The sequence below is a fragment of the Phacochoerus africanus genome, chromosome 2 (assembly GCF_016906955.1).
Source record: "Phacochoerus africanus isolate WHEZ1 chromosome 2, ROS_Pafr_v1, whole genome shotgun sequence".
Classification (NCBI taxonomy): Eukaryota; Metazoa; Chordata; class Mammalia; order Artiodactyla; family Suidae; genus Phacochoerus; species Phacochoerus africanus.
Window position 1 is genome coordinate 196,356,825 of NC_062545.1, and position 24,577 is coordinate 196,381,401.

At 38.9% G+C, this 24,577-nt stretch overlaps 1 protein-coding gene across 4 annotated transcripts in view; it reads right to left on the minus strand.

The window, feature by feature from the left end:
- The window catches only part of SYNE2 (spectrin repeat containing nuclear envelope protein 2), a 356,033-nt gene that overhangs the window by 172,309 nt on the left and 159,147 nt on the right, over positions 1-24,577 (minus strand). For all 4 annotated transcript variants that reach the window (XM_047767512.1, XM_047767510.1, XM_047767513.1 and 1 more), the window contains exons 34-45: positions 23,620-23,781; positions 21,219-21,320; positions 19,683-19,883; positions 18,983-19,154; positions 18,336-18,448; positions 16,679-16,881; positions 15,907-16,026; positions 15,517-15,808; positions 12,273-12,424; positions 10,769-11,078; positions 9,232-9,396; positions 5,985-6,308 (exon numbers count right to left, since the gene is read on the minus strand). In XM_047767512.1, coding sequence (XP_047623468.1) covers positions 5,985-6,308; positions 9,232-9,396; positions 10,769-11,078; positions 12,273-12,424; positions 15,517-15,808; positions 15,907-16,026; positions 16,679-16,881; positions 18,336-18,448; positions 18,983-19,154; positions 19,683-19,883; positions 21,219-21,320; positions 23,620-23,781 — 2,316 coding nt within the window. The remainder of the gene's footprint in view (positions 1-5,984; positions 6,309-9,231; positions 9,397-10,768; positions 11,079-12,272; positions 12,425-15,516; positions 15,809-15,906; positions 16,027-16,678; positions 16,882-18,335; positions 18,449-18,982; positions 19,155-19,682; positions 19,884-21,218; positions 21,321-23,619; positions 23,782-24,577) is intronic.

The window sequence follows — 24,577 nt, forward strand, 5'->3', positions numbered from 1 at the left end:
TCATTATCTCCCTTTCTTAGTGTATTAATTTCTCTCATTTTTACTGATGAGGATTCTTGGTGGAATGTCCTTTGTGGGACTGACTGATTGATTGATTGATACTACTTCAGGGTTATCAGACTTTTTTTTTCCTTTTGGGCCATGCCTACAGCATGTAGAAGTTCCAGGGCTTGGGCTCAAATCTGCACCATAGCAGCAACCCAAGCCACAGCAGTGATAGCAGAGGATCCTTAACCCAATGCACCACCAGAACTCCCAATGAGATTTTTTTTTAACTCCACTAAGGGAATCCCTGTGGCCTGACTGGTAGAAGTGACCTCGCTGCTTTGTATGGATCCGTGCTTGCTTCTTCCAGGTGCACCAAGGAGAGAAGCTGATCTTCATGTTAATTTCTTGACTGGAATTGCCCCAACAACACAGGTAGTAGATGTGGACTCTATACCTATTTGAGAGATAGGTATGACTTTGATTTCTCATGGGAGACCTTCTCTTCCCACCTGCAGTCAGAATAAGCAGATCCTCATCCTTTCTCTGGGCTAGAGATTTTCTTGTCTAATTTTCTCCCAGGATATAAGCTCCTCAAGGGCTAGAGTCTATTCTGGAGTATCCATTCCAAGGAGCACGAATGGACTCAATCCTTGGGATATCTGATTCATTCCCTTCTCCATTTCTCCTGGAATTTCTCTTTTAAAAGAACTATGATTAGCATAAACTTAAGACAAAGCGTAATTTAATAAGGGTATATATATTGAGCCTCTGAGCATAAATGGTAATTCCAAAGTTAATAAGAAATGTAAAGTAGAAAATAACCATTCTATCAAGAGCCCAATTGTGTTATATTGCTAATTATGTTCACTTTAAAAAAAAAAAAAAAAAAACCTTGGTTTTTTTCAAGCATTTATCTTTCCTTAGAGTTTGGCCTGATTGGAAAAGAATAAGAGGTAGGAGAAAGAATGTCATCAATCCTCCTAACAGGCAAGACCAGGATACTGTCATCTTCATGTTCCTGAAGTCACAAAATAAACATTTTACTTGAACATTGAAAACACTGAGCTTTCCAAAAGTGGAGCACTGTTCCTGGCTTGGCAAATTGAGTACAGTCAAGAGGTAAAGACCATAACAGCTTCACTGTCCCTTTTTCCATTCAGGGGCAATGGGGCCATGGCTCTAATAATTCTGTGACACTTGTAACCTGCCAAGATTGGGACAGTGTCAGTGTGTCAGACATACTCTAGAGGATCTGTTTCTTTCTTCTCTAAAGCATTCCAACATGAAGGAGTGAATGATAATTCTAAGCACAAGCAAACATCCAATTCCTCTACAGACAAAACCAAATGGCAGATCAACTCAGTCTCAAGGCTGCCTCTTTCTCTTACCACATTGGCTAGGAGGCTCCCATGACCTGTAAAGCATTCATGAGTCCACCAACCTTGCCTACCTCTGGGGCACACCTCTGCCACTCTCGTCTCACCCACCCCTACGCAGAGGCCTTATTTCAGTCTCTGACTCCCTGTGCTCTCTCCCTACATAGGAAGGAATTCTACTTCCTTGGCAAGAATGCTCCTAAACTCAGTTCTGAGCTCTTTTAACTCCAATCCACCTGCTGGACTCAGTTCAACTGTTGTTTCTTTAGAAAAGCCCTCTCTGACTACAGTTCAAGTCCCTTATTAAAGACCATCATGGAAATGTGGTCCTTCCTTTCGTTCCTGTCACTAGAGTCTCATCAGTTCATTAGTTGATTAGTGCATGTCTCCTCCCCTGGACCAGAAGCTCTATGAGAACAGAGATCACGTCTATTTTCACTCATTGCTAAACCCTCACTGCCTGCTCAATAAATTTTTGCTGAAAAAGTGTGTAGATGAACTCATATTGGAAAAAATAAGCAAATTCTATTTAGTCTTCAACTGTCAAGATTAACAAATTGTGGTTTATAAAAGAGAGTGGAAAGAAATTGAGGACCCATCAATCTAGCAGTTGTTGACCAGAGATCTGCTAGGAATGACAGGAACAGGGTTTGGTTCGGCTTAATGAGAATACAGGTTTGAAATGCATGAGAATGCAATAAAGGGTCCACTGAAGTCAGACTGCACATTAGCATATTATAGCTCAATTAACAACCCACATAACACAGTCAATAGATTCTGGGGTAGACCAATAAGCATCAGGCTGGGTAGAGGAGCCCGGTTGTCCTCCAGCTCTGCTAGAATGAGAACTTGGCCAATTAACATCTTCTGACTTTAATTCCCTAACCTGAAACAAAGGGTTAGGACAGAAATTTTCTAAAGTCCCTTGGCCTAAGATTTCAGGATGTGGGAGTGTGTTCTCAACATGTGCTGCTCACTGGTGTTAACACCACACTTTCTATGTAAGTCACTTGTCCTGAAAAGAAATAAATCTTGGATTGAGAAAAACACCTCTAGAATAAAAAGCTAGATTTGCCTATCAAACAGAATAGCAAAGTAGTACACTTGAAAAACAGAGTTGGATACATGGCCCAACTATGTGTTCAATTACAAAAAAAAAAAAAAATGCTTACTGACCTACTAAGATAACCAACACCAGAAATAGACACTGTTTACCCCAGGAATGAAAACACATTCTTCCTTTTCATTCTAGTCCAGACTCCCCTGAGTTTTTGGTTGAATGCTCACGCTTGCATGTTTGTATCCGTGATCATCCACCTTCTAGGACTTCTCTATGGGTGCCTTCAGAAGCACTAAAATTAAAAATGCTCAGAAAATGTTGAAAAAAACCAAAAAAGGTTTAGACATACTAACTGACAATTACACCTAATGAAATGAAATGAAAGAAGTAATTATAGACAAAAGGTTTTTTTAAGAGCAACTATGTCACATAGGCTGACACTTCAGAAGGAGGGGCAAGATCATTCAATGTGGGTTAAAATGTAATGCTGCTTTATGAGGTTTTAGAAGAATAATAAAGAATACATCAGTCTCCTTATTTTTCCTCTTTATCATTTCCTCTTAAGACAGCTAGAATTTTTTTTTTTTTTTTTTTTTTTTGGTTTTTAGGGCCGCACCTGCAGCATATGGATATTCCCAGGCCAGGGGTCTAATTGGAGCTACAACTGCCAACATACACCACAGCCACAGCAATAGCAATGCCAGATCTGAGCCGTGTCTGTGACTTTCACCACAGCTCACAGCAACTTTGGATCCTTAAACCACTGATCGAGGCCAGGGATTGAACCTGCAACTTCATGATTCCTACTGGATTCGTTTCCACTGCACCACAACAGGAACTCCACGATGCCTAGAATCTTAAGGAATTAGTCAATCCTCCCTTTTTATCCTACCCTAATGTGATATGACAATCTTAACCTATACAGGAAGAGGGAGATGGGAGGCAGCTGTGCCTTTTCATATTTACAAAACTTTAGAAATTTACCTCTATAAAAGTATCCAGTATCATAAGTACCCACACTCTTCAGATGGCGTTTTGTAACTTCTTATGTCTCTAAGTCTGCCTTTATATTTTTTATATTAAAGGTCCAGATCTAAGCATCCTCTAAATTTCATCTAAAATGAAATTCCTGGCAATGGATTCAAGCATATACATGCTCTAATGGCAATTTTTGAAATGTACAATTATACTTTCTACAAAACTCGAAGACTGAATGCAATTTATTAATGAAAAATAAAATTAAATAAAAACTTCCTAAAAATTCTTCTGGAGATGATTTTACATAACATGATAAGAGGCCCTCTAGATTCCAAAAAGGTGCATGAAATGAGCATTAATCAGATATTTAACTACTACTAGATTTTAAACTGTGACTACTATATTCCCACTTCTGGCTGAATAACTAGCACAAAAGAGATCTTGATAAATGTTTTTAATGAATTAGCAGTTATTTTTACTCTCAATATTTTTTGATTAATCAGATTTTATAATGAATCCTGTAAATTGTGCTTTTATGTTCTCTATGTATCCCTGACACACAGACTCCTACATAAGTAACTTACACTTCTGTCTTATATTTGTCACATTATATTTGCATTACATCTATCTATGCATATTTTGATCTTCTATACTAGTTGTATTTCAACATTAAAACTGCTCTTGGAGTTCCCGCTGTGGCTCATCAGGGAGTTCCCACTGTGGCTCAGCAGTTAACAAACCCAACTAGCATCCATGAGGTTGTGGGTTCAATCCCTAGCCTTGCTCAGTGGGTTAAGGATCCGGCATTGCCGTGAGCTTTGGTGTAGGTCAAAGACGAGGCTCAGATCCCTCATTGCTGTGGCTGTGGTGTAGGCCTGCAGCTAAAAGCTCTGATTCGAGCCCTAGCCTGGGAACCCCCATATGCCACAGGTGGGGCCCCAAAAAGATGAAAAAAAAATCTGTTCTTAATCGTATATACTCTAATGTTTCACAGAATAAAGTAAATACAATCAGTATTTCTTTTTTTTGGCCTCAGCCACAGTATGTTCAAGCTCCTGGGCCAGGGATCAAACCCACACCACAGCAGTGACAATGATGGACCCTTAACCTACTGAACCACCAGGGAACTTGGTACAGTTAGCTTTTAGAGTAGAGAAAATCAGAAGCCCATATTCAGGAAAAAAGACATGTTACAAAAGAGGGAAAAAAGGTAAAAAATTCCTAGAAATGAAAACTAGCTTCCTGCAGTCCAGACTTGTGAAAACTATTTGAAGATGCAAGTTGCTCCATTTGCTCTGAAAAAAATCATTTTAATTAGGTATCAAAAGTTGTCAATAACTCTTCATTCAAGATTAAATAAAGACTTAACACATAACAAAATTCTTGTAATTGGGTTATGATCTTTATTTAGTTTTCAAAATACTCTATTGAATTTTAGCAGTTATAAGCTAAAATAAGACTGAGAAGCTAACCATAGAGTCATTCAGCAAATCCTTTTAGCAATGTCATGTATTAGGATAGAAGGTACTCAGGTATTTTTCTTTTTTTACTTATCTACTACTCTTTAACATTGTTAAGAAACTTTTTTGTACACGTAGAGCTTCAAGAGTCTCACCACAGGGCCCTGCCCCTTTAGGACATCTGTCCTTAGCACGATCTGACGCTCTTTCCCCATGGCCAGAGAGATGCTCTGTTGGCATTTAACACTCTTTTAGAAAACCCTATCTGGAGCCTCGAATCCTCCATGCATTACAGCTCTAGGAAGACAATTGCTGTGCTCATTCTCTTTACTCCAGTGTATCAGTATTCTGTAAAAAGCTGATAAGGACCCATACCTGAATGGTCTAACCTTCACTACTGTCCCACTGGACCCTGGATTGTGAGAGGTTGCCTACCTGGGAGACCCTTCCAAATACAGTTTACCCTCTAATGTGCTTTTTCCATTTCAATCTCTAACCTGTGAGAAAGCACTTTAAGAGCAACAGGAAAATGTACCCATTTGGATGTTTAGAATGAACACAAAACAACATTCTTCTTTCTTCTTCCCAGGGAAAATCAGAAGCCTGAATGTCTATATTTTCACACCAAATGATCTGACAACATTTAAAAATACATTTGCAGTACAGGGTTAACATTACAAAAAAAAAAAAAAAGGAAAGGACACTATCCTTGCAAACAGTCTCTGATTTCATTCTGAAATCAACCCAAAAAAAGAAAATCAGAAAAATAGGGCTGTCAAATTTTTTTCTAAGAAAATGGGTAAAGCACATTTTCTTTTTACCTTTTTCTAATTTGCCTTTGAGCTCCTGACCCAAGAAACTGTACCTGATTACATATCAGAGAGAATAATAAACCTAAATGGATGACTGACATTTTAACAGATGAACAGTAATATTGCACCAATGAAATCCTGTACAGTTTTCCAAGGGCTCTTTTTACAAGTGGGCATCATAAATAAGCCAGAACATTGAGGGTTTAATTATGAAATCAGAAGACTTGATTCACGACCCTCTTTTCAGAGCCCAACAAAACCTCTTCATTCGAAGATGTGCCGTCTTGGAGATGCGATCACAGGCACTTACCGTATTTATTTCCCAGTCTTCCTCCAACTTCTCCCCAGCGGCTGAGTCCTGAGAAGTGACCTGCTCCTCTCTGCCCGGTGGAGTAAACTTTTCTTCCTTTTCTGCTGAGCATTTTGATCTGAGAATGCTGTTGAGACAATCTTCCATCTCCTGCTTAGCAGATTCAAGTCTGTTTTCCAAATCTTTCTGTTTACACTTAAGTGATTTTATATCTTCTTTAATAACCTTCTGTCCCGCTGAAGATGTATTTTCCTTGATAGATTTTGCTAAAGCAAAAATCTTCTCTAACGGGCCATCCTGTAAATGGAGGCTATTCTCAAGTCTCTGTGAGTGGAGAGAAGATTGTCACAAAAGTATTGCCATTCAATCATCATAAGAATTAATTGACTTCCATAAATTATTCGGTATTCTGCTTTACTAGAGGAAAGTATAAAAAACTTATCAACCCATGTCACAAAGAAAAAACTTTGGGCAAAATTTAAGCCCAAATGAAGCCACCCAGATCAAATTCTCTGACAGATTTTATAAGATACTAAAAGTTTATAAGGGAGTTCCCATCGTGGCTCAACAGTTAACCTGACTAGCATCCATGATGATGTGGGTTCGATCTCTGGCTTTGCTCAGTGGGTTAAGGATCCGGCGTTGCCGTGAGCTGTGGTGTAGGTCACAGATGCAGCTCAGATCCCATGTTGCTGTGGCTGTGGTGTAGGCTGGCAGCTGTAGCTCCAATTAGACCCCTAGCCTGGGAACCTCCATATACCTCGGGTGCTGCCCTAAAAAACAAAAAACAAAAAAAGACATAAAAGTTTATAAGAAGTAACGAAGAAAATTTCCACAACCCAGTTCCTAGAACTTAGGAAATGGCCAAGACATATTTGTTGAGCTTATATTTTGTTCAAGATACAAATCATGCAAAAATCAAACATAATCAAAACACTCAATAAGTACCTACTTCATCCAAAGCCTTGAAAAGAATAAAAGAATCATTAGGATAGTGCCTGCATAAATCTAGTGCTAATATTTAAAACTCAGAGCAATGTTTAAATCAATCTATCTAATGCAATATCTTAAATAGAGCAGAAATTCAATCAATAATTACTAAATGCATAAACAAATGAGGCTAACTTGAGAACTCTAGACTCAAAAAAAAAGTGACAGACTTTAGAAGCTATTGATGTTACTACTGAAATAGAATAAGCCTTAAAGGTACTAGGTGAACTATGCAGTATTTATTAGTCACTTTTCTAATGAACAACACAATAAATATTTATTCATTCAACCAACACCAAGCATTAGGATAGGTTGTGAAATTACATAGGTGATGAAAACACAGTCCTTTCACAAGCCTATAGTCTAGTGAGAGAGACAAAGAAGTAAACAGACAATTGTAATAGAATGTGGAAAGATGTATGGTAACAAACATGTACAGGTCATTGAAACATTTTCAGATTGCATTCTGGGTAGATCCAAGGCAGCCATGGGGAAGGGGTGCTGCAGAGGGTGATACTGCAGGGAGGGGCCCATCAGACACCTACTGCAAGGATCTGTGAGATAAGGGGCTGTTATGAAGCAGCTATAATGAGGGTACTGACAGAGGGCAGATTGTAGAGATATTCCAGAGATGGAAGAGACAGCACTTGCTGTCTGACTAGCTGGGCAGTATGGGAAGAATATCCAGGGAGTTCCCATTGTGGCCTAGCAGTAATGAACCCAACTAATATCCATGAGGATGTGGGTTCAATCCCTGGCCTCACTCAGTGGGTTAAGGATTGGGCATTGCCGTGAGCTGTTGTGTAGGTCAAAGACGTGGCTCAAATCCTACATTGCTGAGGGTGTGGTGTAGGCCAGCAGCTGTAGCTCCAATTCGACCCCTAACCAGGCAAACTCCATATGCTGCAGGTGTGGCTCTAAAAGGCAAAACAAAAAACAAAAACACATACAAAAATGAAAGGATATCCAGGTTTCTGACTGAGCAACCTGGAGAGACGGTGAAGATATATCTATAGAGTCAGGGAAGGAAAAGCAGGCTCATTAGTAAGGGGCCGGGGTGTGCAGAAAGGGAAAGAGATGATGAGTTATTTTCTGGACATGCTGAACCACGAAGCACTACGAGACATCCAAGTAGAGATGTCGGGTAGGGTCAGAAGACCTGAGCTCTCTGTCACTTAGCCCAGATGATCTTGTAAGCTCCTCTCCAAATGGGAACTCATACAAAATGAAGAGCCTATAACACAACACTCAACTATACTTCAATAAAAAAATAAAAATAAAATGAGGAATCTGAACTTGATGGCCTCTGAGATTCCTTCTAGCTATCGCAAAAGGCAGAATTTTTATTTTTCAAAAGGAGCCCAAAGTGAGGCCTGTCTTATACTTTTCTCAGGATCCGAGACATTCAATCAGTGTTTTGGACATGATGAGCCCTCAATATTTGTCAAATTATCACTGGTAAAAAGGGAGGCAGCCCTGTCACAATGTCAGGCTATTCTGAAGAAGTCTTGCTTGATTCTCAGGCCCCTAAAAAGAAGAAAGGAGAAATTCCCAAGCTCATGCCAGCACTGCTGCCCAGGCTCACCCTTACGCAACCTCCAGTCAAGGAACTATGAAGGGAACAGCGAAGAAAATGTTTTACTTCATTTTCTTCTAGAAGACTCCACCTGGGCCTGTTTATGTTGACTGTGCAAGCCATGAGCATCCGAGGAATGTTTCGAGGATGCAGATAAAAAGCTGCTATCCTCACTGCATAAGGCAAGGTGTGACTGGAGTGAGGGTAAGGGTTTGAAAAGTCTGGCATCTACAGAGAGTTCTAATGTGCTCCATGAGTATGAAAATTAACAAGGTGAAAATTATACAACTCCCATCCACTCATGATGAAGAATGTAAAGCAGAACTACTTCTTCTTGAGGTCTTACTACATTAGGGGCACCCTGTGACTAGCCAGTATCTCCTGGAAATCACCATGTTGACTCTAAAACAAAGATCTCCAGAAGCTACAGACTGGCCACACGTGGAACTGTCTCTCAGGGTCCAGAGTGCAAAGTACTATTCAACTCAAATTATAAGTGGATTTGGTCACTAAAGAAGAACATTCCCACTTTTTTCTGACAGGTAACCAAAAGGACTTTAACCAAAACTCATCTGAATAGAATTTTCAGCATCTGAATCTCTAACCAAAGACACTGATTTGTCAAGTTGTAATTAATATTGATTTTTTTAATATCAATCATGTCTAGACAATGTTTAATACCTGCAGTTTCTCCAGTTTTTCCTCAACTGCTATTGGATCCACAGGCTTATCAGAAAAACCAACAAGTTCCTTGGAGATAGAGTCCAGGGCAGTGTTCAGGTCTGTGATGCAAACCTGGTATGAGTCATGTTCTTGAACATGACCTTCCAGTTTTTGCACAGAATCCTAAAAATAAAATGACCAACAATGAATGAATTAGGCCTCTGAATTCTCTCCCTCAGAAAATAATTAAATTGTTCATAAACACTTGTTTTATGAGGTTTCATCTTGAAACAGGAATATGGCCACATAGAAAACTACCCATTACTGGGTGATCATCTATATGGGAAAAGAATCTGAAAGAGAATGGATGTGTGTACATGGATAACTGACTCACTGTTGAACAGCAGAAATTATACAACCTTATAAATTAACTATACTTCAACAAAACTTAAGGGGAAAAAAAGGAATATGGCCATAACTATCCCAAGTTCTTAAGTTCTTAGTGCTGAGATATTTCACCATAAAACTTCTCTTCTCCCCCTCAACAATGACTCTGATTGAAACTGCATTTGTTCCCCCCAAGGTTCTTTGCCTTCCTTTCACTCCTGAAGACAATTTGTCAAGAGGTTTACAAAATGAAATGGCTAAAAATTATATCATCAAATCACAAACATCCAAATAAAACAGATTCCTTAATTATCCTTCTTACTAAAACCAAGTATCCACTCTTGGAAATGAAGATGATATGAAATCAACCTAACCTCAGATTCCTTTCCTAAGAATCAAACTCCAAAACTGTGTGTTAGGAAAAAAGAAATCCTAACTCAAGAGCAAAACCATCTTCAGATTGTCTTCCTGGAATAAGAAAATAAGGTGATAACACCTGATCAGAAAAGTAGCAATGATTAAACTAAATAGCCTACAGCCAAATGGGTGTAAGCTCTACCTCCGTAAAACTTCTGCTATCTGTATAAGCAAGACTTCTTATCCAGGTAATTCTTACATTGAATCTGGCTTTCAGAGTGCAAAGAATTATAAACAATTCTCTAAAAGAATATCATCCTTCATGACAAGATGACATTTTATCTCTTAACTCTTTTATTGGAGATCATGTAGAAAGACTCAAGGGAGAAACATGATAAGGTTGATACAAAATAATGGCTATAACTATTACAATAGATTATGAATGGATGGTTGCATGGGATGAATGGATGGATAGATCATGGATACATGGATGCATGGATGATGCATGGACAACTTTGGCACTGTCACCCACATAGAGATGCCTAAAAAATCTTAATCCTTCCTACCCCTGAAGAGGTGAACATTGATGAGAGAAAATAACAACACTAGGATCAAATAATACACACTGGATTTCTCTAGCAAAACTGACCGAACTGATTCCTTCGTCTTGAGGAGTTAGTATTTGTATTTAAAAATAGTAAATTCTAAACACTTTTGACTTACCAAAAGAACAAAAATATGGCCCCAAATACAAGCATTATATACTTATACACAATTACAATCATTTAAAATTTTCTTTTGACCATCTCACCTGTAGTTGTTGAAGAAGACTTTCATGGAGGTGCTTTATCTCCAGCCATGGCTCTTCACTAAAGTTGGGATTTTTAGTGCACTGCAAGAGGTAATTTCCTTGAGATTTTAAATCCTCTAACAAGGATGTCAAATCTTGTGCTTTCTGGAGAAATTTCTTATAAATTTTCAGTTGAGCTTTCTTTTCCTGCAAACCGGGCTGCAGAGCAAAGCCCATTTCCTGTTTCTTTTTTAGTTCTGTGAGCATTAATCTCAGATCCTCCTTACTTTGCAAATACTTCTCTCCTTCTAGGAGAAGCTTTTCTTGATGGCTAAATTCAACAAAATATTTTACAAATGAAATGACACTTAGCAAAATGGAATGGCATCTTGCATATTATAATGCAACATACATTATAATAAAAAGCAATAAAATAACACTAATATACGTTATTCCCAGAGACTCCATAGTCATTATAACATTCTAAATAGCATTAAATATGGCTCATAAATCAAGATAAAAATTATTTATAGTATTAATTTTAAATTATTATTTTTGCTGCATAATTTGCCCTGAGAACAAATATTTATTAATTTAGATTTCAAACTATTCTAGTTTTTATTATGTTTAAATATAATCAGGGAGTTCCCTTTGTGGCTCAGCGGAAACCAACCTGACTAGCAGCCATGAGGACGTGGGTTCAACCCCTGGCCCTGATCAGTGGGTTAAGGATCTGGTGTTGCCATGAGCTGCGGTGTAGGTCACAGATGAGGCTTGGATCCTACATTGCTATGGCTGTGGTGCAGGCTGGCAGCTGCAGCTCCAATTCAACCCCTAGCCTGGGAACTTCTATATGCCACAGGTTCAGCCCTATAAAGACAAAAATATACATATAATCATATTACCCTACGTTTTTCTTTTTCACATAAGTAAAATAAATAAGTATTCAGTATACTGGCCACCTAATTAGTTTATGCTTTCTATAGCTGAAATTTAGTTTCAATCTGACTGTCTCCTTAGAGAAATATAAAATTTAAATTTCTGCCAAACATTAAATTTACCATTTAAGATGTGATAGGCATTGAGAATTTTCACTAGAATTACGTCCACTAAATTCAGACAACATTTACTAATGTTTACACATTTAAGAATCTCTTAGCATATATATTGAAAAGCATGAATTACCCTACAATAATACCATGCAGACACTGAGGCTATCTGGGGCAAGGTGGTTTGGGTACAAAGGGGGAGTACGGATGGTGGAATGAAAGACAATGTTAACTGTGACCAAAGGCTTCATGGGTTGGGTTAATGTACCAGCCAAAGCAACCACTGCCAGCAGGTTTCACATCTGATCCACAGAATGACTCTTCTTCATTTCTGCCTCAACATTGTGGTTGCCGCTGACATTACTTACTTTCTGTCCAATAGATACATCCATACCAAGAAGGCAGACAAAACATACCTGTTATGGCTTCACTGTGCAATGAAAAATCATGAAAGTTGGTGAAGGCATGCCCTTTACCTTAGATACGTGTTGGCTAAATGGAGTGTGTTATCCCATTGGTTCTTAATGTCAGTTAGGGTTTGTGGAACCAAAGGAGCTTTGCTGCTCTCAGCCTGACTCATGATGGTCTGTATTTTGGCATCCCCTTCAGGTTTTAGTAAAATGATTTCCTAAATTAAATAGAAAAAGATCTTAAAATCTCATTTGTATTACTTAGGGCTATTACATTAGGATATCTTTTTATTCATAAACATTATTCAGAGATTTTAACTACAAAGTAGATTTAAAAATTACCCTTTCATTTTTATATATGCCCCCAATACAAAGGCATCTCCTTCACATTGTGTAGAACTGATTCTCAGTAAACATTTGTCAGGTTGATCTGGTTGCCCTCTTGATTTTCAACTGCCCTCAAAGAAATTACATGCCAAGAGATGGGATTAAGATGGCAGAATAGAAGAACTAGAACTCACCTTCTCTCATAAAAACAACAAAATTAAAACCAAATGCTGAACAACCTTCAACCAAATGGACTGGAAACTTTCAAAAAAGATATCCTACTCCAGAAGACAAAGAGTAGGCCACATCAAGATGGTAGGAGGGGTGATTATGCAAGAGAATCAACCCCATACCCGCTGGGTGGGCAGCCCACAGACTAGAAAGTAACTATCACAGAGACTCATCTACAGGAGTGAGAGTTCTGAGCCCCACATCAGGTCCCTATGCCTGGGGATCTGGCATTGGGAGAATGAGCCCCCAGAGCATCTGGCATTGAAGGACAGTGAGGCTTATGCACAGGACCTCCACGGGCCTGGGGAAAATGGAGACCCCATTCTTGAAAGGCAAACACAGGCTTTCATGTGCACTGGGTCCCAGGGCAATGCAGAGACTCCATAGGAATCTGGGTCAGACTTGACTACAGTTAATGGAGGATTTCCTGGGAAAACAGGGGATGACTATGGTTCGTCATGGGGGAAGGACATTGGAGGCAAAGATCTCAGGAATATTCATTAGCATGTGTTCCTCTACAGTTGGCCATTTTGGGAAAATCAGGCCCCACACATCAGCACAGAGAAGCCCCAGCCCAAACAATAATCCAGGCGGGATTACAACCCCATCCATCAGTAAAAAGGCTGCGTAAAGACCCCCCAGGCACATAGCTGCCTCTAATCTCACCCAGAGACAAAGCCCCAACCACAACAGGATAAGAATCAGCCCCACCTACCAGTGGGGAGGCACCAGTTCTTCCCATCAGGAAGCTTACAGCAAGCCCCCATGCCAACTTCAGCAACAAAGGGGGCAGACATCAGAAATAAGGGAGGCTACAACTCTATTGTCTGCAAAAAGGACACCACACCAAAAACCTATAAAAATGAAAAGGCAGAGAACTGTAACTCAGATGAGGGAGAAAGGAAAAAAAAAAACAGCAGAAAAACAGCTAAGTGATCTGGAGATTCTCAGCCTCCAAGAAAAAGACTTTAGACTGTTGATGCTGAAGATGATGCAAGACATTGGAAATAAACTGGAGGCAAAGATGGATAACTTACAGGAAACACTGAGCAAAGAAATACAAGATTTAAAACTTAAGCAGAGATGCAAAATACAATAACTGGAATAAAAAAATTCAGTAGAAGCAACAACAGCAGAATACAGGAGGCTGAAGAACGAATAAGTGAGGTGGAGGACAGACTAGTGGAAATCACTAATGCAGAACAGAAGAGAAAAAAGATTGAAAAGAAATGAAGACAGTCTAAGAGAACTCTGAGACAATGTTAAACGTACCAACTTCCATATTACAGGGGTGCCAGAACAAGAAGAGAGAGCGAAAGGGACAGAAAAAATATTCGAAGAGTTAATAGCCAAAAACTTCCTTAACATGGGAAAGGAACTACTCACTCATATCCAGGAAGCACAAGTACCATATAAAATAAACCCAAGGAGGAACACCCCGAGACACATATTAATCAAACCAACCAAAATTAAAGACAAAGAAAAAATATTGAAAGCAGTTAGGGAAAAGGAACAAATAACATACAAGGGAACCCCGATAAGGTTATCAGCAGATTTTTCAGCAGAAACTCTGCAAGCCAAAAGGGAGTGGCACGATATATTTAAAGTAATGAAAGGAAAAAACCTCCAACCAAGATTACTCTCCCCAGTAAGGCATTCATTCAGATTTGAAGGAGAAATCAAAAGCTTCACAGTCAAGCAAAATCTAACAGAATTCAGCACCACTAAACCAGCTTTACAACAAACTAAAGGAACTTCTCTAGGCAGAAACGAAAAGGCCACAACTAGAAACAAAAATACTACCAATGACAATGATCACCAGTAAAGGTATACAGTAAAGGCAGGAAGTTATCCACACACAATTATGCTACCAAAATCAGAAATCGTGAGAAGAGGAGGGCACAAATACAGGACACTGGAGATGCACTTGCAATTAAGAGACCAACAACTTAAAACAATCTCGTATAGAAATTATATGCCAAAAAAATCCCTAGCAAATCCTCCTCCTGATCCATGACGTAGTTAAAAATGAAGAATTGGAAATAACAACCTGAACAAGACATATTTATACTTTCCAGAGGGAAACACAGAGTGCATCAAGCCAACTCTCGTTTCTCCACCACGACAGAATTAATTGCCACCCTCTGCTCTTTCTTTCCTTTGCTCCAAACACCAATTCCCCCTCCTCCCTGGAAACACTACCCCAGATTCACCTTCTCTGGAAAACCTTCCAGATATAATCCCAAATGATTCTGACCATCTAAGTCAAACCAAGAGCTTAACTTTATCTTCCTCTACACTCAGTGTCTAACAACTTAAGAACCATACAACCCACTCAGTGTCTAATACCCCCTTAGGAACCAGACAAATCTACTCCGAAGGCAGTTCCTCTCCAGCCCTGCCCCTGACATTGCCATTGCCTCTGAGGCACTGACACACATTCTTCTGACATCCGAGCAAACTTGCACCTGCCGCAGCTCTAAGTAATCGTCTCTATTCCCATCTCTCGGCACTCAGTGAGGACGGACAATCAGTAGATATTACCCTCACAAAACTGGATATGCTTTCTCTCTTCTATATGCACTAAAATAATTTTAGACCCGTTACAGCCTTTCTCTTTTTTAAGCTCAATCATTGGAATTTCTTCACCCAATCCACAGTGCTATTTAAGACACGTTTGCACTTTTCCTCTAAATCTTTTCAAAATTAAGAGTTCGCTCCAACCTCTGAAATTTTGTTCCCACAGTCATACCTTTATTTTTTGGATTCTTTCCTCAAGAGGCATTTTGCCTTCAGATGAATTCAAAACCATAAGGGACTCTTTAATCCCTGTTATCCAATGAATCACATCATGTGCAAGATCATCAAACAGCTGGTCTTTGGCAGGAGGTAACTTATCCTCTTCATCAATTTCACGTAATTGTCTCAATAATGTCTGGTATCTATCAATCAAACGTGTTGATTCCATTACGATCTCTTCTTCCTCAGTAAGCCCATATTCCTTCACTGAGTCATTCAGCTGGGCTATAGTTTCAAATTGTTCCCTGTAAATTCCAAATAGCATTGAAAGTTTATAGGAGCCAAGATACCACTTGTGAAATCATACTCCCAAGAAACATATTTCAAGCAAGATCAGCTATACCTCTTTCTAGCAAGAGTTTGGCAAAGTAGCTCAGTTTTCTCTCTTGATCCTTCCATTTCTTTCCATTTCTCTTCTTGATTAGCCAACCACTTACTCAGGTTTCTGTGGTCCTCCTGAAGTCTAAAAGAACACCACACACATTAGAATATAAAATCAGCAAAAAGCGTTTATCTGAAGAGAAGGCTGACACAAATCTTGTGAGGCGACCAGGTTTTTTTTACTGCTTTTTTTGGTTATTCTTTAGAGAAAGTTTAATTTATAACATTAAAATCTAAATAATGTAATAACCTTCATTATAGTGGAATTCTAAGGAGCCATACATATATATCATAAAGAACAGGAAACAAAACAGAAACTATTTTTGATGCGATCCTGCTGTACAGCACAGGGAACTACAGTCACTTGGGATGGAACATGATGTAGGATAATGTGAGAAAAAGAATATATATATATATGTGTGTGTGTGTGTGCAGGACTGGGTCACTTTGCTGTACAGGAGAAATTTACAGAACACTATAAACCAGCTATAATGGAAAAAAATAAGAATCATGAAATTAAAAAAAGAAAAAATTTTTGGACTCTCTCCTTTGTCACAATTCAAAGAGTTCTCCAAACTTCCACATTCCTAGAGCCAAACTTTGGATATGAAGTACATGTTTTATTTTTGAAATTTGTATTACTATGTATCCCACTGCTGGCTGTACTGAGGCAGAGTACACGTGAAGACATCATTAGCAAGCATGTTATTCCCGACATCACCTTTATTTCCTACCTTAGGAGCTGCTGCAAGCAATCATCAAGCTCCTTTGCTCGTGCCTGGCATATGGACTCCATTTTTTCTAATTCAATTTCTTGACTAACGATCCAACTGTTAAGCTTCTTAACATACGCTTTAGGGAGATGCTTCTTCACATGATCCAGTACAGTTATTACCTGCTGTATTTCACTGCCCCTTCCTTCAAGAGTCGAGAAATCCTTAAGAAAGACAAAAAGTCAATTATCTCCTACAGGCAAGTCTAAGTTTGGTGGTCCCTGCCACTCCAGTGACAATTCACCAAGACGGTACACAGACATGCCGCCGTCATAATATCTTACATAAAAGAAGAGCTATGGAGATAGGGCCAAAGATTCAAAGATGATTTATGATGTGTGTGTGTGTGTGTGTGTGTGTGTGTGTGTGTGTGTGTGTGTGTGTTTATGTCTACATCTGCATTTGCATTTGACTTTCCAGGAATCACATCAAGCAAAACAATGAGTGGGTCAGTGGGAATAAAACCAGGAAAGCTGTCTTTTCTTATTCTGGCTCAGTTCAGCTTCTCCTAAATACTTGCTCCTTCCAGGCAATCAACATGTAAAACTAAACAGTCTATTCTCTATTCAACTTTGTCCAAATCAGAATTTTATTTCAATGTTTGTGTTTCAAGGTTTGAGTTTCAGTTGCTGAGACCCATGCAATTTTAATTTAATTTTATTTTATTTCATTTTATTTATTTATTTTTGGTCTTTTTAGGGCTGCACCTGCGGTATATGGAGGTTTCCAGGTGAGGGGTCTAATCAGAGCTGTAGCTGCTGGCCTATGCCAGAGCCATAGCAACACCAGATCTGAGCCGCATCTGCGATCTACACCACAGCTCACAGCAACGCTGGATCCTTAACCCCTGAGGAAGGCCAGGGATCAAACCTGCAACCTCATGGTTCCTAGTCAGATTCGTTTCCGCTGCGCCACAACAGGAACTCCCCATGCAATTTTAAATGGTAAAATTTAAAGGAAAAATAATTGCAACTATGAACTAAAAAAAAAGAAAAAAAGTAATTATGTCGATAAAGAATGGTATCATCAAAGCAAGGAATTAAACTGGGAATATTTAATGCTATTGATAAGCTTGAGCTTATCAAAGCCTAAAGTACTTGATCATCTACCCTAAAGTGAGTAAGGACTGGGGGCGCCATAGGTATTTTAAAGGCCCCCAGGGACCCTGCCTCATTTCAGGTTACCTTCCACTCAACTCCCATCAGCAGTGTATTAAAGTCCAACTGCAATTTTTGAAAGAAATATGGCTGGGAAAAGATTTCATAACAAGTCAAGTGCTCTCTTACAGGAAACAAAGGGAATTCAAAGTCCAAATTAGGTAACGCCTTTATTTTTATCTAATATGGTTTTAACACAACTGAATCTACCAGCGAGCATTAAGTTAAACAGCATCTTAGAACAGTTGTGAAAACAGAACCTATTTAAGTCGCTTGCACACTTACCCAGTAAACACAGAGTTTCAAAAGATTTGGCGGAAAGGCCAGGTTGAGGGGAAACATTATTTATATGTAGGGAAATTATTAAAGCCAAACTATTATCCTATTTACTTATATACAGGTCTATCTCCAGGATTTTAATTTTGATGGATTTTGATTGAAATTTATACACGTCTTCTTACAGAAAGTTTTTGCAGCTTTTGTTCCACACTCTTTTTTGTTTCTGATGATTCAAAGCACTCCTTTAGGCTCATTTTAATGTTGCCAAACCAGTCATTAAAGTTCTTGCACTGATCTGCAGGAAAAAGAAAAGGACACTGTATCTATTAAGACAGACTTCGCACATTCTTATAGTTAAAGAGATTTTGAAACTTGCTTCCCATACTGTAGGTACAAATAACTGTAAAGTGATAATAAACTAAAACCTAATTTTGAGGGTTAATGAAGCCTTCATAATAATCGTGGCATATTTTCTATATCAAACCTCCTTTCCAAGCATAGAGGGTATGCAAAGACACTTGCAGGAGCAGCCTGCTCACAGGCCTTGTCCCCAGACTCACTGACTACAGTAACCAGGTCCAGCGCTTGGACCCTGGTGACACTCCTTCATGAAATAAAGATTTGGGACTTGAGAACAAGAGATGTTATTTATGACAGGCATAGCTTAGTGAGTGTTTGCTCCCAAAATATTTATCTGAGTATTATTTCCTTAAATAGAGTCTGCGCAACCATCTCTAAGGGAAGCATAGATTAATTAGCCATTGTGCTCATAGCACTTATTCATACCTCAAGATTCCCAGAAACACAGAAAGAGAAATATCGCACTCACCATTTAGTAACTTAGAAAAGTGATCTTGCAAAACACTCTTTTTGGTATTAAATAAGTCACTGACGCTTTCGTATTGCTTTTTTAATTCAGAAAGTTCAGGAGTCAGACAACCTATTTGACTCTCAAGTAATATCATACTGTGCTTCTGCTGTCGAATTTGCTGTTGAATCTCCTAAATAAATAAACAAACAACCACTAAGTCTTAAAATGAGCTCGATTTACACAAGGCATATTAGGCATATATTGTTTAGTTAAAAATCTAGATGCTCTTTTTTTTATTGTTATGGTCACATTTGTGGCACATGGAAGTCCCAGGGCCAAGGGTGGGATCTGAGCCGCAGCTGCAACCTATGCTGGAACCCACAACTCTGCAGCAACTTGAGCCATTGTAGTCTGAGCCCTTGACCCATTGTGCTACAACAGTAACTCTCAGATGATCTTTTTATTGGGTGGATGGACTTTCTCTTAGCCAATAAATGTATCATGCAATGCCATTTATATAAAATAATGACTTTCCACAGAGCAATTCAAACTATTAAACATACACAAATCGTTTTTCTGAGTTTTTTCCCCTAGACTTTCATTTTTTCCTACCAACTATTTTTAAAATAATTAGTTTTGTTAACTTCAAGAGGATAAGACCATCAGAAACAAGTGTGAAAACAAATCTGAACAGGGAAGAGACGCAGCGGGGAAATACCTCGAGTTTAGTAAAGATCTCCAAGCTGTCGGAAGGAGACAAGGCATTTAAGAGGGACTCGGTCATTCCAATTTGGGTCTTGGCTTGGTCAAGATCCTCCCTCAGCTCAGCTGTGCTGCCACCAAGGGCACAGCAGCTGGATTCTCCCATTAAACGCATTTTCACCTGCTCTATCGTGCTCAAAATGGAGGACTCCATGACCTGAAATCATAAAACACGTAAGGCACTAGAATAGACCTGATTTAAGTAGATTTTAATACAACTGCACTGCTGGAGAAGGAGTTGGAACTTGGCTTCATTTCAATGTGAAATAAATTCTTCTCTCTTTCTGATTCTTCCTTGTTCTGCATCACTGATAAAATTCAAATGTTGCATTTAGAAAAAGTAACATGAAAAAAGCGAAATTGACACTGATTTTTTTTCCTAAGAGTCTAGCTGAATCCTTCCCCCAAAACAAGTTTTATCTAGGACACCAGTTGAGGTGCTAGCTCATGGAGCTCATTTGAAAATATATTAAAACATATAGGAAAAAAATAGGCAGCCTTTTTAATTTATTTATTTATCTGGTCTTTTTGGGGTCGCACCCATGGCATACTGAAATTCCCAGGCTAGAGGTCAAATTGGAGCTGCAGCAGCCGGCCTACACCACAGCCACAGCAACACTGGATCCTTAACCCACTGATCGAGGCCAGAGATCGATGCCGCGTCATTATGGATACTAGTCAGATTCATTACCACTGAGCCACCAAGGGAACTCTTTAATTATGTGCTTATTACATACACAGCATTGAGGTAAGCACTTTATGTACGAAACACAGGCTTAAGAAGAATAAGTAACTTGCTCAAGATCACAAAGTTGGTAGGCAGCAGAGCCCAGCCCTCACCCAGAAAGTCTGACTCCAGAGCTCATATTCAGGGCACTTTGCACTTTGATTTCAATAAAAGTCTAACAAATCTCTTTCATAGAAGAAAATCACACTTGGGGCAATCTCCCTGTTTCTTTGTCTAACAATTAATAAACTTGGAATCACATGAGCCATAAGCTCCTTCCTATGCCCAGGACACTTATGCGGAAACCCTTGTTACTTAACATGGAAGCACAGTAAAAACTCCCCTCCACACAAGAGTCCTGAGAATTAAGTGACGTGAGAATAAAAGAATGAAAAAAATATTATCCATCCTAAAACAGAACAAATATAATAAACTATACTGACTACTAAAAATTTGGTTGGACATAATATAGGAAATGAATAAAGGTGAATTAAGTAATGATGCTATTGTTATTTTAGATTTAAGATTTAGAATTCTGGTTTATAAACACTACTTCAGCGGCTACAGAGAATCTTTAATTGCAACTTTATTTATTGTAATCTTTTTGGCTGTGCCCATGGCATGAGGAAGTTCCTGGGCCAGGGACTGAACCTGAGCCAGGGACCTAACCAAAGCCACAGCAGGGGCAACACTAGATCCTTAAGCTGCTGAGGATTAGCCACCAGGGAACTCCTAATTGCAACTTTTAAATAAAAATATTCTTACCTGTAATTCAAGAGGTATTTCACTGCTTTGAAGCAGAAACTGTATTTTAGCCAGTCTTTTAGAAAATTCTGAAGGTTTTTGTTCATGGACAAGTAACTCTTCCTAAAACACACAATGTTAATGAAAAATATCTTTTTATTTTGTACCTTATTTTCTTGTACCCATAACTGCTATAGAAAATACACAGAAGCTGAAAAAGCCTTTGAATTTCCCCTAATCATTTGTCTTTTTGACAGAGTTCTGGGAGTCACAAAACTAAGTATCTTCCTGGGTCTGGCAAATGCTAAAACTGAATGAAACACTCTACCTATAAGACAAGAGAGAAAGGCTAGGCTTGTGCCGCAACAGAATGTGGTGTCTGCCTAAAGACATTACATCTCATAGACATGTACGTAGAAACCGTACACACAAGGCCAACACCCCCCGACCCCCCACCCCCACACACGTACCCCATGTTGGCAGAATGTGGCCCACAGGCTAGGGCTTACAATCTTTAACTTCAAATTTTTTTTTGTCTTTTTGATATTTCTTGGGCCACTCCCGTGGCATATGGAGGTTCCCAGGCTAGGGGTCGAATCAGAGCTGTAGCCACCGGCCTACGCCAGAGCCACAGCAACTCGGGATCCGAGCCGCCTCTGCAACCTACACCACAGCTCACAGCAACGCCGGATCATCAACCCACTGAGCAAGGGCAGAGACTGAACCCACAACCTCATGGTTCCTAGTCAGATTCGTTAACCACTGCGCCACGATGGGAACTCCCCAAATTTTTAAACAATCAGTATCTCAAGACAAATTTAAGGGATTCTTAGTGATAATTCATTCCACTTAGAAAATCATAATTTTACTTCACAATTGTCCTGCTATACCCAGGAAACTCATAAATCTCCACACATTCTGAAAACATTTTCCGAAAGTATAAAAATGGGTGTGTGAATTTAAAAGTGAATAGACTGGCCAAAATTAGAGGGAAAAAATGAGATTTGAAGCATTAGGCCTGGCAAACTATAAAGCCATCATGCATACATACACATTTATATTACATTGAACCACAAATAATTGCCAAGATTTGACTGTTTTTTGACCTACAAAGTTAGTGATTTTATATAGTTCAAACCAATATCCAAACAAACAAGCCACAGAAATAATTCACAGTTAAAAGAGATAACCTTAATTCTTTCTAAGTGGCAAAACCTGAGATTACTGTTTTTAAAACTAGCCTTTTTTTTTTTTTTTTTTTGCATTTTAGGGCCGTGCCCGCAGCATATGGAGGCTCCCAAGCTAGGGGTTGCTGAATTGGAGCTGTAGCTGCCGGCCCACGACAGAGCCACAGCAACTCAGGGAACAGATCTGTGTCCACCACCTACACCAAAGCTCATGGCAACGCCGGATCCTTAAGCCACTGAGCAAGGCCAGGGATCAAACCCTCATCCTCATGGATACCAGTCGGGTTCGTTCACCACTGAGCCACGATGGGAACTCCCCACTAGGAGCTCTTAATCTTAAAACTCTGCTGGCAGTCTTTGGACCCTTTGCATAATAATATCTTAAAACATAAATTATATAGGATTACAAAGGAAAATAATTGTATTAGGCAACAGTTATCAAAGTACTAAAAATAATTTATACTGTAATATATGTGTTTCCCTACTACACCTTAAATAACAAGATCTAGCAGTGGACCACTAAATACTAAAAAGCAGTGATAAAGGGAATAGTTACAATAACCAGATAATGATTTTAAAATATCTACAGGAATTCCCGTCGTGGCGCAGTGGTTAACGAATCTGACTAGGAACCATGAGGTTGCGGGTCGATCACTGCCCTTGCTCAGTGGGTTATGGATCCAGCGTTGCCGTGAGCTGTGGTGTAGGTTGCAGACGCGGCTCGGATCCTATGTTGCTATGGCTCTGGCGTAGGCCGGTGGCTACAGTTCCAATTCGACCCCTAGCCTGGGAACCTCCATATGCTGCAGGAGCGGCCCAAAAAATAGCAAAAAGACAAAAAAAATAGAATAAAATAAAATATCTACAATTTTTTTGATAAAGGTGTCACATACACTGTTCGTCCTACTATGTTTGTTGACTGTATCCATGGTTGAAACAAATACTAACATTTTAGTTAGATATGGAAGTAAAGATGGAATGCGATTTTTCCCATGTAAGGTCATTTTATCCACTGTCTGTGTCATGTGGGGTGTCTGTGAACCCCAGATTAATAATACCTGCTAACATCTTCCTGGAGTCACAAAGGAACAACGGAGTCCAGGTCTCACTCAAGGGATAATGAAAGAAATACAAGCTTCCTCTGTGATTTCCCTACCCCTCTTCAAGAAAACAGACTTGATATTAAAATGTCAACTGTATAAAAAAAGAGCAAATAGTTCATCTCTGTTAATTACCTTCAGCTTTTCTCTTTCCTCTTCAGCCAATTGATGTAATTCAATTTTTTGAAGGACCTTTTCACTCCATTCATCAATACCATTTTTTAAGTCAAAAAGTTTGTCCCATAAAGCTAGAGCTCGACCAAGGTTTTCATAGTAGTCTTCTGTCTTTTCATTTATCTACCATAATTAAAAAATAAAAATAACACATTTAGTGGTGAAAAGAATAAGAACCACTGTTTCAGTCAAACACAACTTTAAAGCCTTAGATTATCTTTAATTGCTAAATGGTTTGCTTTACTCATCAACAAAAAATTTGCTTTAATGTATCATAGTACTTCTACAAAAAAAAAAAACCTTAGCTGATTTGCTGCAGCTGATATGCAACTGAAAGCAAGAGTCTTCCTAATTTCTAAACCACAATAAGTGAAAGATGCTTTTAAAAACCCTGATCCAAATATAGCACAAATTCTTAATCTGTAATTCATAAAAGTATCATTGCTACTCAACCAAAAATGGATTAAATAAAGTTGAATATCTTCCATGGATGAGTAATATATTAACTAGTTTAGTTTAAGTAAGTTGAACATGCACTTGTGTATCTGAAAGCATAGAGACCCATGTGTTACTTAACTCTGGTAAAGTTAAAGCTTAAGTCACAAACTTTATATTATTTGAACATTTATTTAATGGCTGCACCCATGGCATATGGAAGCTCCCGGGCCAGGGAGTGAATCTGTGCTGCAGCTACAGCAGCAGTGGATCCTTTAACCCACTGCACTGGGTGAGGATTGAACCTGAGCCTCCACAGCACCCTGAGCTGCTACAGTCAGACTCTTAGCACCTTGTGCCATAGCAGGAACTCCTAAACATTTTTAAAATGAGCACTTTTGAATTTTGTAATTAGATAAAAATATTAACGGTACAAAAGAAAGGATCAATTTAATTGTTATAAAATAGACTTTCTAGTCAATCA